Source organism: Lipotes vexillifer, unplaced genomic scaffold, assembly GCF_000442215.2.
Source record: "Lipotes vexillifer unplaced genomic scaffold, Lipotes_vexillifer_v1.1 scaffold815, whole genome shotgun sequence".
Taxonomy (NCBI): Eukaryota; Metazoa; Chordata; class Mammalia; order Artiodactyla; family Lipotidae; genus Lipotes; species Lipotes vexillifer.
The window spans coordinates 1,284,843-1,300,591 of record NW_006773723.1 but is presented as its reverse complement, the minus strand read 5'-3'; the positions used below and the strand labels follow the sequence as shown (position 1 = coordinate 1,300,591).

At 41.3% G+C, this 15,749-nt stretch overlaps 1 protein-coding gene across 1 annotated transcript in view; it reads right to left on the bottom strand.

The window, feature by feature from the left end:
* Nucleotides 1–4,916: 4,916 nt before the first annotated feature.
* The window catches only part of MTFR1 (mitochondrial fission regulator 1), a 63,969-nt gene continuing 53,136 nt past the window's right edge, over nt 4,917–15,749 (bottom strand). The window contains exons 5-8 of the mRNA XM_007448468.1: nt 14,571–14,806; nt 12,490–12,742; nt 5,811–5,979; nt 4,917–4,985 (exon numbers count right to left, since the gene is read on the bottom strand). Coding sequence (XP_007448530.1) covers nt 4,917–4,985; nt 5,811–5,979; nt 12,490–12,742; nt 14,571–14,806 — 727 coding nt within the window. The remainder of the gene's footprint in view (nt 4,986–5,810; nt 5,980–12,489; nt 12,743–14,570; nt 14,807–15,749) is intronic.

Genomic DNA, 15,749 nt, shown 5'->3' with positions numbered 1-15,749 from the left:
GGGAAAGAGAAACACCCCCATGTTTAGTATTAGATTCTTTTTAGCTGTATTTTAAAACTGAAGCACAGAGACCTGTTGGTTTATTGCAGCTTCCCGCTGGCCCCATCAATAGTCTTGTTAAGACAGTTCATCTTATGTTACATTTATGTTTACGCTATGCATTGTTTGAGATTTTTGAGCATATATTTGAAGTGTGTCTTCACTGTTGAGCCGCATCCTGTAAAGACTCGGGAGGCTGCGTGGTATCCCGAGGTGCTTTATCTTTTGAAGAAAGTATCATAAAGGAATGTGTTTAAAGTTCCTAGTTGAACATTTGCAGGAAACAGTTTCTGAATTTCCATCTAAGAATCCTCACAAGATAGGGGTTAACTTTTCCATTGTAGGGAACAGAGTCTCACTCAGATCACTGCAGGGTAACTGGAGCTTTATCTTGAGGATTCATGTTCACGACAAGAAGACAGACCCTATGAAGGCTGTAGAAGCAGAGCCTGGGGGTCTGAGCACTCTGAGATGTAGCTTCTTGCTGCGTCTGCTTCCTCCCACACTTCTCCTCTTCCTTTCTCTTCTCTACCTAGGAGTGTCTGCTTGGAAAGGCAGTAAAGTTTTTAAAGTGTTGTCTTTATGGCTAGATAGACTGTGTTAAGGTCTTTGGTCATGGATTAGCGAGTCACCTCATCATCTGCGTGGCTCCCTAACCTATAACATGTCTGCCTCGTGAAGGTAAAATAATGTCCTGACACACGGTTCAGTCCCAGTGTCCTTGTTCGTGTCCTCGTCATCTGTTTTGTATAAACTGCTCATGGGTATCGTGGGTACACCTGTACCTCATGGCGTGCTTATTTGAGCTCCAGGTACCAACTGTGCCCCTTGCTCAAGGTTTCCTATTCAGATTCCCAAGGGAGGACCTGGACCAGCTGGTCAGGGCTGCGTCCTGAGTCACACATGTCTCTGCTTTAGCTGGTGCTCCCCTTGCAGAGGGCAGTCTGCTCTGGAGCTGTGTCAGAGAGATCATCGTGCAGAGGGTCACGTGCTCTCCACCGTCACCGATCACACCTGTGTTACACAACAGTGTCCCCCCCACACCTGCTTCTCACCCTTTTTCATCCTCTGATAGCAAAGCATGACTGGCCAGTGAGAGGGACGGCTCCTAGGCCACGTGAACAGAAAGCTGTTCACAACTCTGGTAAAAATCCTGTTGTGAAGAGTGTCTTTCTCCCCAAATTACGGCTTTTCCAGCTGGGAAGACAGCGGTTAGGAGGGACAGGACTGCCCTGTAGCAGCCACAGCAGTTTGGGATGGAACGGGAGGCGCCATTTGGATCGTCTTCTTTAGCTTCCTGGTAACGTCTAAATTACACTCGTGTTATTCTCTCAGCTTAGAGAAGGAGCTCTCTGACCTTTAGAAGAGGCTGGAGAATCTTCCAGGGGAGAGAAGTTTGAGAAGCTCCAGCTAGAGGAACATTAAGTTTTCCAGCCCCTACCAAGTGGACTAAGGACAACAGCTTTCGGGGAAACATCCAAGATTTCTGGATCCTTCCATGGGTATGCTATTTTTATTATTTTATTTTATTGTCCTATCTGTTCTCAAGTGATCACACTAGTACGAACCAAGAACTAGCCTGCTTACAAGGTTTACAAGGAAAAACTAATAAGAATTTTAAGAAAAAGGCTCAGTGGGGTAGCTCAGAAGAATGCCAAGTCTAGGATGAGAAGGGGGAAGAGGACTCGGGAATGGCTAAAGGCTCATGGGAAAGACAGACTGTGACAGTAACAGGCAGAACAATGATACTGTTGTAAAACCAAATGCCTCCTTCTGCCTGGCAATCCCAGAGCGGGTGCTACTGGGCTAACACCTGAAAGTTTAAACTTGTATCTGCCAGATCTAACCTACAGAGAGAACTTATGTTTTTTGGAGAAGTTACCAGAGGATGGTTTGTTTCCAGTAGTTGTTACCTCGTGTTTTCTTCCTTCACCCCTGAGGCACAGACTCATAGGAACTCTTAATACAGCAAGAGGACAGCAGACTTCCCTGGCGGTCCAGTGGTTAAGACTCTGTGCTTCCAATGCAAGGGTTGTTGTTTCGATCCCTGGTCGGGGAACTAAGATCCCACATGCCATGCAGTGTGGTCAGAAAATTTTAAAAAAGAAAAAATGAGGACAGGATTCTTCTGCAGAAGGGCCTACGACTGGGAAGACAACCAGGACTGAAGACTAAGACCTACTGCTCCACCCAGGCCTGTGCACAGAATGACACCTTTTCCAGGTGCCAAGAACACTGGAGAAATCCGTCTACTGGGCACTACAGTGACCGTGTGTAAAATAATGTAGTAACTTATTTAGCATGCTGCCATCTACAGAACATGTTCAGAATCATTATTTAATCCTAGTTTTCTGAACTGAGCATTATCCCCATTTTAAAAAGAGGTGTGACTTGGCCAGAATCACATACATGGGTCGTGTTTTAGCTCCAAGTCCAGCGCTCTGTGCCACACTCATTATGTATACAGTTGACCCGTGAACAACACAGGTTTGAACTGCATGGGTCCCCTTACATGTGGACGTGTTTCAATAGATAATATAGTACCTGTGTTTTCATTTTACAGATCTTTAAGTTACATATGGGGAGAAGTGTGTGTTTGACCAGAGATCGCAGGACATGGAATCAAAGAAACTAAGGGTTGAGTCCTGACCCTATCCAAACTGTTTCAGCTTCCTACCCACCCTTGGGTGAGTCATTTACCAATTCATTTGTTGTTGAGGCAGAGATAGTAGCAATGCGTGGATTTTCGACTGGGGACGAGAGGGAGTCAGTGCCCCTAACAGCCACGTTTTCTTTCTTGTTTTTGGACCAATTTTAGTCTTTTAATTGCATGTTAACAATATTGCTTCTGTTTTATGTTTTGCTTTTTGGCTAGGAGGGATATGTGGGATCTTAGCTCCCTGACCACGGATGGAACCCACACCCCTTGTATTGGAAGGTGAAGTCCCGCCCCCCACATTTTCAAGGGTCCACTCTAGAAGAGTGAGTCCCTAGTCAGAATCACAGTTTTGAGCCTCAGCTGTAAAACGTAGAGTTGAACTATTTTTAAGATCTTTCACCCAACTATTGTGTTGGGTGGGAGAACCAGAAACTGAATGAGATGGGTGTAGGGGAAGATGAGAAAAGAGCTTTCACCAGTCCCAGAGGTGGATTATAGGCTTGAGAACCCTGAGGAACCTCATCCCAAGTGACTGCCTTTCTCTTTTTAATGATGAAGTTCCTTTAAGAGAAAGATGAATGAGAGGGGATATATTCTAGGCAATATATTTCCCCTTGAAAAATGCAGAAAGCAAATAATTCTAAAGAAGCTGCATGTATAATATAAAAGAATCTTGCCTATTGTGGGGAAAAAAAAATGAAAGCATTTGTATAGGCATTATGGCCCAAGGAAAGTAAAAGTTTATTTCAAAACAGTAACTTCCTTGTAATTGGAGCACTGCCCAAAATTCAACAGTGATACAAATATCATACATACTTTGACCTCCTAAGAAATTTATATCAGGCGAATTTTCTGGATTCCTTTTAAAGGCAGAATTTTTAAACCATAGAAAACAGTCAGAAGCAATATATCAACATGTGTAAAATAAGCCACAGTTCAAAGTTCAGCTGAATAACCAAACGATGAAAATTACCTCCAACTAATATTTGCTATTATTTAGAACATTGCACGTATTTTCAATAACTTAAAATGGTCTTCACATCTCCTAATCCCCCCAGGAAGGACAACTTTCTTTTCACTAGATTTAAATAATAGATCCAAATATTTACTCAGAGTAGGAGGTCCTGACATTAACTTTGTGTGTTTAACAGAAATACAGAAAATCATGAAGATACATGCAGCATTTAAAAATGATCACTTGTAGCAATTCCTTAGAAGTCGTAGAGGAGAAAGGCAGTTGTCTACTTCCTAATAGCACCTAAGGTTTATGCTACATAATGTAATTCAGCAAACCAGCATTCTGACCAATGATAAGCAACTTACAGAAATTCTTTCACCTATTCAGTGTTTGTTTCATTATAAAGCTACTATTTTGACCAGTATTAAAAATTTTTTAACTCCATTATGCTGACATTTCCAGAAGTATTAGCATTAGCAGCAAGTTATCTTCATGCCATTTATTAAACTGAAAGAAAAAGATGGTACATTCTAGTTTTTACTCTAAAAGAGATTTAATTCAATCATTTGATTCCTCACTATTTGAAAACTACATTTTCTTCCTCAGCACTGGACGGCACTACAGTGAAAACGGTTTCCATGATCGTTGACTTCCCTCTTTAAAGGAAAGCATTATGGAATTTCAGCAGCAAACATTATCTGGTTCCTACTCAAACCCCATCTCCAATCCAAGGAAACGTGAGAGAGAATCTAAGATAAAAAGTTCTGTTCAAGGTAAGAAGAAATTCCAATCTCAAAACCATTTCACTCCAACAACTTGGTTATTCCACCTGCTCCATCACTGAATAGAAATGATCGCTGAAAACAAATGACACTATCAGCACCCTCATCACCCCCTTGCTAAATCTTATGTCCTGTTTTATATCCAAATACATGCACATAAAACATTTGTACAGATAAATTAGTGTTAAGAATTAAAAACTCACATCTACAAAGGTCCTTTCTTTGTTCTGAAATCTATATAATTGTTTTCCAGACTGGAAATCTAAACACCTTGGCTGCACATTAAAAACACATCAGAATATAAATATGTTTCTTAAAAGCGAACAAACTTAGAGTGCTTTTATTATAGCTTAATCCTCTGAGACTTAAAAGGAGACACTAAATTCAGGTATTTACCAAATAGTGTTGATTTCTACTAGCCGAACAGCCCTAATACACCAACAGCTGAACTAGTAGGACAGGCTTTCTCAGCTCACTATTAGGACGTTGAAACATTTTCAATTAAAGCCTTCATTTTTCCTGTAGACTTCAACATGTGTGGCCCAAACTAGAAAAGAAACAAAAAAGACACTGGTTCATGTAACAGTAATGATATGCCCCCTCCCAATCATGGATCAAAGGTATGTTCTTCATGAAAAATCAAACAGCTAGGTAATATTAAAACCTTTATGAATTGACAAGTTGTTATAAACATATCAAAAGAGTGAAAGGCAAAGAGACAACAAAATTACACCCTAGAAAACTATAATTTCCTTAGCAAGAGCCTAGCTTAGTCCAATTTTACTTCTCCGAATAAAAGAAGGAAGGTACAGAGTTTCCTTTTCAATGTCTGAAGACTTTCAGAGATGCTAGAATTTCTAAGATATCTACATCTCTGGAATAAACACATATGCTCCATGACAGTACCCAGAATAAAGGTAATGTATAAATTAATATATTTGAGAGCTTCCATGAAATCTGCTCAGTCTCCACCTTTGGCACGCCCCACAGCCTGCAAGACCCTGGTCAAATGTCTCTCCCGCTTCAGGAGACTTCCTCACAGGTGCCCTAAGAGAAAATGATCTTTCCTTTCTATATCAGCATTTTTATTGTCCTCAGATATGTTACTGTAATGAATTTCACTTCATTATACTCAAATAAAACAGCATGGAAAATTTAACATAGGACACACTAAGCAATGAAACCAGGAGTTAACTTTTGCTTCCTTCTCTGTGCTCTTCTATAATAGGTAATGTAGCTGTAGGTAGGGACTAAATCCTGCAGCATACGTCCTTTTGAATCTTGCAGGTGCACACAGCTGAATGTCTTGCAGCGGGCAGCAGTGAAGTGAACTACCAGGCTGTACTTGGAGAGAACTCTGCCCAGTACTCACCAACCCTCTTTCGGAGGTGGCCTCTGATTCAGACTTTGGAATTCCTTTTTCAACTTCACCTTGGCTATCACATCGATACCGATAAGCAAACTTCTTTCTCAGAGCCTCTGCTATGAGGGCAGCAGGGTCAGCAGCATCTACCGGTTTGGGCTTTGTGTCTTGTGCTGACCTGAGAGAAATGAACATAAACCAAGGGGGTGCTGATCCCTCCGGGAAGCACACAGGGAGCCTGACAGCACTTCTCTGGCATTAATACACTTGACTTAATACACTTGACAAAGACACACACTGATGCAGTGAAGTGGAAACCCTAGATTTAAGGCTCAATGAAAGAGCACAGAAGTGCCCAATAACAGTCCCTCAGAGGGAGCAGAGGTTATGTGCTCCTTCAGGGCAATTAGGGTTCCATTCTTCTCCAAAGCCTGGTAACTGCCACAGCAGGGACGCAACACAGCTTCAATGGATGAATGACTGCACAGTAACGAAAAGCCTTCAAATGCAGTCGGGGGAGAAACTGGAAAGGTACCTTCAAGTGTTTATTCTGCTAATCTCTTAGGCTCCTGTACACAATCTTCTTTAAACTAAAAACTTAGAGCTACTCATGTAGTCATGTTATAAAACAAAGTTTGCGAGAAACCCAGTACTAGGGAGACGGGCTCAAGATGGCAGAGAAGGACGTGCTCTCCCTCCTGCGAGGGCACCGGGATCACATCGACAGGAAGACCCTGGAACTCACCAGAAAAGACGCCCCACATCCAGAGACAAAGGAGAAGCCACAGTGAGATGGTACGAGGGGTGCAATCACAATAAAGTCAAATCCCATAACCGCTGGGTGGGTGACTCACAAACTGGAGAACACTTATACCACAGAAGTCCACCCAGTAGAGTGAAGGTTCTGAGCCCCACGCCAGGCTTCCCAACCTGGGGGTCTGGCAACGGGAGGAGGACTTCCTAGAGAATCAGACTTTGAAGGCTACTGGGATTTGACTGCAGGACTTCGACAGGATTGGGGGAAACAGAGACACCACTCTTGGAAGGCACACACAAAGTACTGTGTGCATCGGGACCCAGGGAAAGGAGCAGTGACCCCATAGGAGACTGAACCAGACCTACCAGCTAGTGGTGGAGGGTCTCCTGTAGAGGCGGGGGGTGGCTGTGGCTCACCATGGGCACAAGGACACTGGCAGCAGTTCTGGGAGGTACTCCTTGGCATGAGCCCTCCCAGAGTCTACCATTAGCCCCACCAAAGAGCCTAGGTAGGCCCCAGTGTTGGGTCGCCTCAGGCCAAACAACCAACAGGGAAGGAACCCAGCCCCACCCATCAGCAGACAAGCAAATTATTAAAGTTGTACTGAGCTCTGCCCACCAGAGCAACAGCCAGCTCTACCCACCACCAGTCCCTCCCATCAGGAAGCTTGCACAAGCCTCTTAGATAGCCTCATCCATCAGAGGGCAGACAGCAGAAGCAAGAAGAACTACAATCCTGCAGCCTGTGGAAGGAAAACCACAGTCACAGAAAGACAAGATGAAAAGGCAGAGGGCTATGTACCAGATGAAGGAACAAGATAAAACCCCAGAAAAACAACTAAATGAAGTGGAGATAGGCAACCTTCCAGAAAAAGATTTCAGAATAATGATAGTGAAGATGATCTAGGACCTCGGAAAAAGAATGGAGGCAAAGACTGAGAAGACGCAGGAAATGTTTAACAAAGACCTAGAAGAATTAAAGAACAAACAAACAGAGATGAACGATACAATAACTGAAACGAAAACTACACTAGAAGGAATCAACAGCAGGATAACTGAGGCAGAAGAACGGATAAGTGACCTGGAAGACAGAATGGTGGAATTCACTGCTGTGGAACAGAATAAAGAAAAAAGAATGAAAAGAAATGAAGATAGCCTTAGAGACCTCTGGGACAACATTAAGCGCAACAACGTTCGCATTATACAGGTCCCAGAAGGAGAAGGGAGAGAAATGACCCAAGAAAATATTTGAAGAGATTATAGTCGAAAACTTCCCTAACGTGGGAAAGGAAATAGCCACCCAAGTCCAGGAAGCACAGAGTCCCATACAGGATAAACCCAAGGAGAAACACACCAAGACACATAGTAATCAAATTGGTAAAAATTAAAGAAAAATTATTGAAAGCAGCAAAGGAAAAACGACAAATAACATACAAGGGAACTCCCATAAGGTTAACAGCTGATTCCTCAGCAGAAGCTCTACAAGCCAGAAGGGAGTGGCAGGACATATTTAAAGTGATGAAAGGGAAGAAGCTACAACCAAGATGACTCTACCCGGCAAGGATCTCATTCAGATTAGACGGAGGAATCAAAAGCTTTACAGACAAGCAAGAGCTAAGAGAATTCAGCACCACCAAACCAGCGCTACAACAGATGCTAAAGGAACTTCTCTAAGTGGGAAACACAAGAGAAGAAAGGGACCTAGAAAAACAAACCCAAAACAATTAAGAAAATGGTAATAGGAACATACATATCAATAATTACCTTAAATGTGAATGGATTAAATGCTCAACCCAAAGACACAGGCTCACTGAATGGATACAAAAACAAGACCCATATATATGCTGTCTACAAGAGACCCACTTCAGACCTAGGGACACATGCAGACTGAAAGTGAAGGGATGGAAAAAGATATTCCATGCAAATGGAAATCAAAAGCAAAAGCTGGAGTAGCAAAACTCATACCAGATAAAATAGACTTAAAAATAAAGAATGTTACAAGAGACAAGGAAGGACACTACATAATGATCAAGGGATCAATCCAAGAAGAAGATGTAACAATTATAAGTATACATGCCCCCAACACAGGAGCACCTCAATACATAAGGCAACTGCTAACAGCTATAAAAGAAGAAATCAACAGTGACACAGTAACAGTAGGGGACTTTAACACCTCACATCAATGGACAGATCATCTAAACAGAAAATTAATAAGGAAACACAAGCTTTAAATAACACAATAGACCAGATATATTTAATTGATATTTACAGGACATTCCATCCAAAAGCAGCAGATTACACTTTCTTCTCAAGTGCGCACGGAATATTCTCCAGGATGGATCACATCTGGGGTCACAAATCAAGCCTCAGTAAATTTAAGAAAACTGAAATCATATCAAGCATTTTTCTGAGCATAACGCTCTGAGATTAGAAATCAATTACAGGGGGAAAAAACGTAAAAAACACAAACACACGGAGGCTAAACAATACGCTACTAAATAACCAAGAGATCACTGAACAAATCAGAGGAAATCAAAAAATACTAGAGACAAATGACAACAAAAACATGGGGAGGCAGCAAAAGCCGTTCTAAGAGGGGAGTTTATAGCTATACAAGCCTACCTCAAGAAACAAAAATCTCAAATAAACAATCTAACCTTACACCTAAAGGAACCAGAGAAAGAAGAACAAACAAAACCCAAAGTCTGAAGGAAAGAAATCATTAAGATCAGAGCAGAAATAAATGAAATAGAAACAAAACAATAGCAAAGATCAATAAAACTAAAATCTGGTTCTTTGAGAAGATAAAATTGATAGACTCATCAAGAAAATGAGGGAGAGGACTCAAATCAATAATATTAGAAATGAAAAAGGAGAAGTTACAAGACACTGTAGAAACACAAAGCATCCTAAGAGACTACTACAAGCAACTCTATGCCAATAAAATGGACAACCTGGAAGAAATGGACAAATTCTTAGAAAAGTATAACCTTCCAAGACTGAACCAGGAAGAAACAGAAAATATGAACAGGCCAATCACAAGTAATGAAATTGAAACTGTGATTAAAAATCTTCCAACGAACAAAAGTTCTGGACCAGATGGCTTCAAAAGTGAATTCTATCAAAGATTTAGAGAAGAGGTAGCACCCATCCTTCTCAAACTCTTCCAAAAAACTGCAGAGGAAGGAACACTCCCAAACTCATTCTATGAGGCCACCATCACCCTGATACCAAAACCAGACAAAGATACTACAAAAAAAGAAAATTACAGGGCTTCCCTGGTGGCGCAGTGGTTGGGGGTCAGCCGGCCGATGCAGGGGACACGGGTTCGTGCCCCGGTTTGGGAGTATCGCGTGTGCCGCGGAGCGGCTGGGCCCGTGAGCCATGGCCGCTGTGCCTGCACGTCCGGAGCCTGTGCTCCGCGATGGGAGAAAACCAGACAAAGATACTTCAAAAAAGAAAATTACAGACCAATATCACTCATGAATATGGATGCAAAAATCCTCAACAAAATACTGGCAAACAGAATCCAACAACACATTAAAAGGATCATACACCATGATCAAGTGGGGTTTATCCCAGGGATGCAAGGATTCTTCGATATACGCAAATCAATGTGATACACCATATTAACAAATTGGAGAATAAAAACCATATGATCATCTCAATAGATGCAGAAAAAGCTTCTGACAAAATTCAACACCCATTTATGATAAAAACTCTTCAGAAAATGGGCACAGAGGGAACCTACCTCAACCTAAGGAAGGCTATACGACAAACCCACAGCAAACATCATTCTCAGTGGTGAAAAACTGAAAGCATTTCCTCTAAGATCAGGAACAAGACAAGGATGTCCACTCTCGCCACTATTATTCAACATAGTTTTGGAAGTCCTAGCCACGGCAATTAGAGAAGAAAAAGAAAGAAAAGAAATACAAATTGGAAAAGAAGTAAAACTGTCAGTGTTTGCAGACGACATGATATTATACATAGCGAACCCTAAAGATGCCACCAGAAAAATACCAGACCTAATCAATGAATCTGGTAAAGTTGCAGGATACAAAATTAATGCACAGAAATCTCTTGCATTCCTATACACTAATGATGAAAAACCTGAAAGAGAAATTAAGGAAAAACACTCCCATTTACCATTGCAATGAAAAGAATAAAATACCTAGGAATAAACCTACCTAGGGAGACAAAAGACCTGTATGCAGAAAACTATAAGACACTGATGAAAGAAATTAAAGATGATACCAACAGATGGAGAGATATACCATGTTCTTGGAAGAATGAATACTGTGAAAATGACTATACTACCCAAAGCAATCTACAGATTCAATGCAACCCCTATCAAATTACCAATGGCATTTTTTTAACAGAAGTAGAACAAAAAAACCTTAAAATTTGTATGGAGACACAAAAGACCCCAAATAGCCATAGTGGTCTTGAGGGAAAAAAATGGAGCTGGAGGAATCAGACTCCCTGACTTCAGACTATACTATAAAGCTACAGTAATCAAGACAATATGGTACTGGCACAAAAACAGAAATATAGATCAATGGAACAGGATACAAAGTCCAGAGATAAACCCTCGCACCTATGGTCAACTAATCTATGACAAAGGAGGCAAGGATATACAATGAAGGAAAGACAGTCTCTTCACTAAGTGGTGCTGGGAAAACTGGACAGCTACATGTAAAAGAATGAAATTAGAACACTCCCTAACACCATACACAAAAATAAACTCAAAATGGAGACCTAAATGTAAGACTGGACACTATAAAACACTTAGAGGAAAACATAGGAAGAGCACTCTTTGACATAAATCACAGCAAGATCTTTGATCCTGGAAATAAAAACAAAAATGAACAAATGGGACCTAAGGAAACTACAAGCAAGACTAAAAGTAAACCCTAAGAATGGGAGAAAATATTTGCAAACGAATCAACGGACAAAGGATTAATCTCCAAAATATATAAACAGCTCATGCAGCTCAATATTAAAAAAACAAACCACCCAATCCAAAAATGGGCAGAAGACCTAAATAGACATTTCTCCAAAGAAGACATACAGGTGGCCAAGAAGCATGTGAACAGCTGCTTCACATCACTAATTATTAGAGAAATGCAAATCAAAACTACACTGAGGTATCACCTCACACCTGTTAGAATGGGCATCATCAGAAAATCTACAAACAGCAAATGTTGGAGAGGGTGTGGAGAAAAGGGAACCCTCTTGCACTGTTGGTGGGAATGTAAATTGATACAGCCACTGTGGAGAACAGTATGGAGGTTCCTTAAAAAACTAAAAATACAACTACCATATGACCCAGCAATCCCACTACTGGGCATATACCCAGAAAAAACCATAATTCAAAAAGACACACGCACCCAACTGTTCATTGCTGCACTATTTACAACAGCCAGGACGTGGAAGCAACCTAAATGCCCACTGACAGACCAATGGATAAAGAAGATGTGGTACATATATAGAATGGGATATTACTCAGCCATAAAAAGGAATGAAACTGAGTCATTTGTAGAGATGTGGATGAATCTAGAGACTTTCATACAGAGTGAAGTAAGTCAGAAAGAGAAAAACAAATGTTATACATTAATGCATATATGTGGCACCAAGAAAAATGGTGCAGATGAACCGGTTTGCACAGCAGAATTTGAGACATGGATGTAGAGAAAAAACGTATGGACACTAAGGGAGGAAACTGGCATTGGGGTGGGGGCTGGTGTGATGAATTGGGAGACTGGGACTGACATGTATTCACTGATGTGTATAAATTGGATAATAAGAACCTGCTGTATGAAAAAAATTAATAAAATTCAAAAATTCAAAAAAAAAAAAAGAAACCTAGTACTTGGTTTTAGGCATAAAAAATCAAGAGAAGTGAGAAAGAAGGCAAATGTATCCTCACCTTTTTACTGACCGAAGTTTCACGCTGTTCATGTCTTTAAGGATCTCCAGCATATTTGGCATATCAGATTTCTTTGGACTGCTCTTGACTGAAGTCTTTCCAGCACAGGCGTTTTTCTCTCTTCGATCTCTAATCAGATCAATAGCAGATGCACTTTTGTGGAGCCCTGACGGAGGGAGGGGAGGTGGCGGAGGGGGAGCTGGCGGGACAGAGGGTGGCGCTGGGGCGACGGATGCTGTAGATTCTAAGTCACCTACAGAAACAAGGAAAAGTCATTTTGATCCTGCTGGTAATAGGCAAATAAACTATTTTAAAAGCAACATTATGTTAAGGACTTTATATCTGAAAACAGTATCCTTGAAAAGAATCGAAGTTACGTAAGTAGAAAGGAAGTTTCAGTTACTTGGTTGGAATCTAAATGCCTGCATCTCAGTCACTGTATCATTTAATCCCAAACTCTCCAGATGGAAACATTCCATTTAACTTAACAGGGCGCTTTTGTGATCTCCAATGTTCAAGTTTGACTGCTGCCAAGTGTGTAGCTACTTTTAGATGAAACAGAGCATCTGTACTGCACACATAACTATCTTCAGTATATACAGTTTGACAGTTTAGTACTAGAGTAAGTATTTGAAAAAACCATTTGATACATTTGTGGTTCTTTTTAAGTATATTTACTTAGAAGATTTAATTGAGCATTAACTAGAATGTGCATTGACCAAAGTGTGTTTAAAGTTTTAGATTTATTGTTGAACAAATTTCTGGGAGGAAAAAAAGTTATAGTTCATTTCCAAAACAAGAAGTAACCAAGAGTTAAAGTGGTTCTAAAATAAGGACCTAAAAATTCATCTTTCTGCACAATTGGAAATTACAGAGTTGTTTTGGGGGTGAACTATATTAATTAGGGGGAACTCGATGCACACGAGTTTTACTCAAGGGATCTGGATTGTAAATAGAAGTCTAACATAAATCCCCAAATTATCTCACAATTTACAGTAGTTTTCTAGTCTGCCAGAAGAGGGAGGTAAAGCAAAAGAGAAATGTAATTCATAGGTTAAACAGAAAAGGGCAGGACTGGTTTTTCCTAAGTTACGTGCAAATTTCACTTAAGTAACACCAGGTGCGGGGAGTGCACTCACCCTCTGCCCATCTTGGCCTGACCCAGGTTGGATGAGGTTTCCATGTGGGGTTACATTAAACTCTAAACTCTAGGACCACAAGCAAAGTGGCTCAGAGGCAGAATAACTGTTCTACCCTTTAACCTTTAGAGTTGGCTTATGCTGAGTCTCGCCAGGACTCAGAGAACAACGCTCGGAAGAACAACCACTACCTACCAACAGGTTAATGGGCTAGGATTTCAAGGCTGTAGTTTCTTCTCCAAAGTGACAGTTCCACACAAATAAAAGCAACAGTAGTAGTCCAGGAGTCAAAGGACCTGAATTCAGTTTCCACTCTGGGCAAGAGGGAGAAAAATGACTACTGAATAGCTACTATGTGCTGAAGGTATCGTATATAATCTCCACCTTTACTCCCTACCATAGGTAACTACTATCCCCATTTTAGAGCCGGAAAGGGAGGTAGAAAGGCCAAGTACTTGTCTCAGGACATGTAGGTCAGTAAACAACACTCAACCCTGTCAGGGTTGTTTTTTGCGATTACCTCCTGTCTGATGTGAATGGTGCCATTATCACAGACAACTAAGTTTACCACAGCATTCACTAGTAGCAATTCAACTGTTATCAATGTATGTATATGTTGTGTTTTCAAAATACACTCATCATCCTCTCTGACAGCATTAAGATTGTTCAAAACAAACAAAAACTACTTAACCTTGACTGGGTCCTGTACTGGACAATGCAGAGGGCTGACCCCTGATTTTCTAACAAGCCCAATGGCTGTTACTTTTTTTTTTTTTTAACTTTTATTGTCATATAGTTGATTTACAATGTTGTGTTAGTTTCAGGTGTACAGCAAAGTGATTCAGTTACACTTCTATATATACTTTTTTTTTTTCTTTTCAAATTAGTGGCATTCTCCTAATTTCCAGTTTGCTGGTTAAAACAAATGTAGGGCTTCCAGACCTGCACTGAGGTTTTGCTGTTCTTGGAGGGTCACAATTTTGGCAATCTGAGCTCTGAGGGCAGCCAGCTCACTTTCGAGGGCACAGATCTTCTGCAGTGCTTCCTCGCTGGCCAGTGTCATGGTCTGCAGTGGAGGCTCTTCCGGAGACAGGTTTGGTAAGGAAAACTGCCGGCCCAGGGGCTTCCCAAGGAAAGGAAGATCATCCTGAAGGGGTTGCCTTTTCCGGATCTCTGTCCTGCAAGGAAGACAGAAGGTTGGCTGTCACACACGCTTTGTTAGGGAATATAAAAAATCATCATTTCAAAGCCAATCAAAACACAGCAGAACGTAACATGTGAGAATCACTTTTCAGGCTGACCTTACGTAAAACCCCTGCTTTAAGTTTCAAAATAACAAAGCACTTATCAACCTGATGCAGATACACACCACGCCAGGTTTCTTGTTGGCATCATTCTTCTTAATCTTTATCTCTACATTATAGGCACAAGCCAAGCTATCCAGAGGAATCACAGATTCCAACAATGTTTTTGCTAATTCATGTTTTGTTTTGGTGGTTTCAACTAAGGTGATGCAACTTTTAATGCTGTTAAAAATGGTAAACTGGAGGGCTCCCCTGGTGGCGCAGTGGTTGAGAGTCCGCCTGCCGATGCAGGGGACACGGGTTCGTGCCCCAGTCCGGGAGGATCCCACATGCCGCGGAGCGGCTGGGCCCGTGAGCCATGGCCGCTGGGCCTGTGCGTCCGGAGCCTGTGCTCCGCAACGGGAGAGGCCACAACAGTGAGAGGCCCGCGTACCGTTAAAAAAAAAAAAAAAAAAAAAAATGATAAACTGGGACTTCACTGGTGGTGCAGTGGATAAGACTCCACACTTCCAGTGCAGGGGGCCCAGGTTCGATCCCTGGTCAGGGAACTAGATCCCACATGCATGCTGTAACTAAGAGTTCGCATGCCACAACTAAGGAGCCCAGAGCCACAACTAAGACCCAGTACAATCAAATAAATTTTTTTTTTTAAAAAAAGGTAAACTAATTATTGGTTATATTTGAAAATCAAGTCAAATCAGTAATCCATTAGCCCTTCCCCAGGGTCTTGGTTTCTGCATTTCGATGACTGTGTTTTCCACTTGTGATAGAATACACCAAACTGCAAGACACACTGTAACAATATGGAAATTACAGC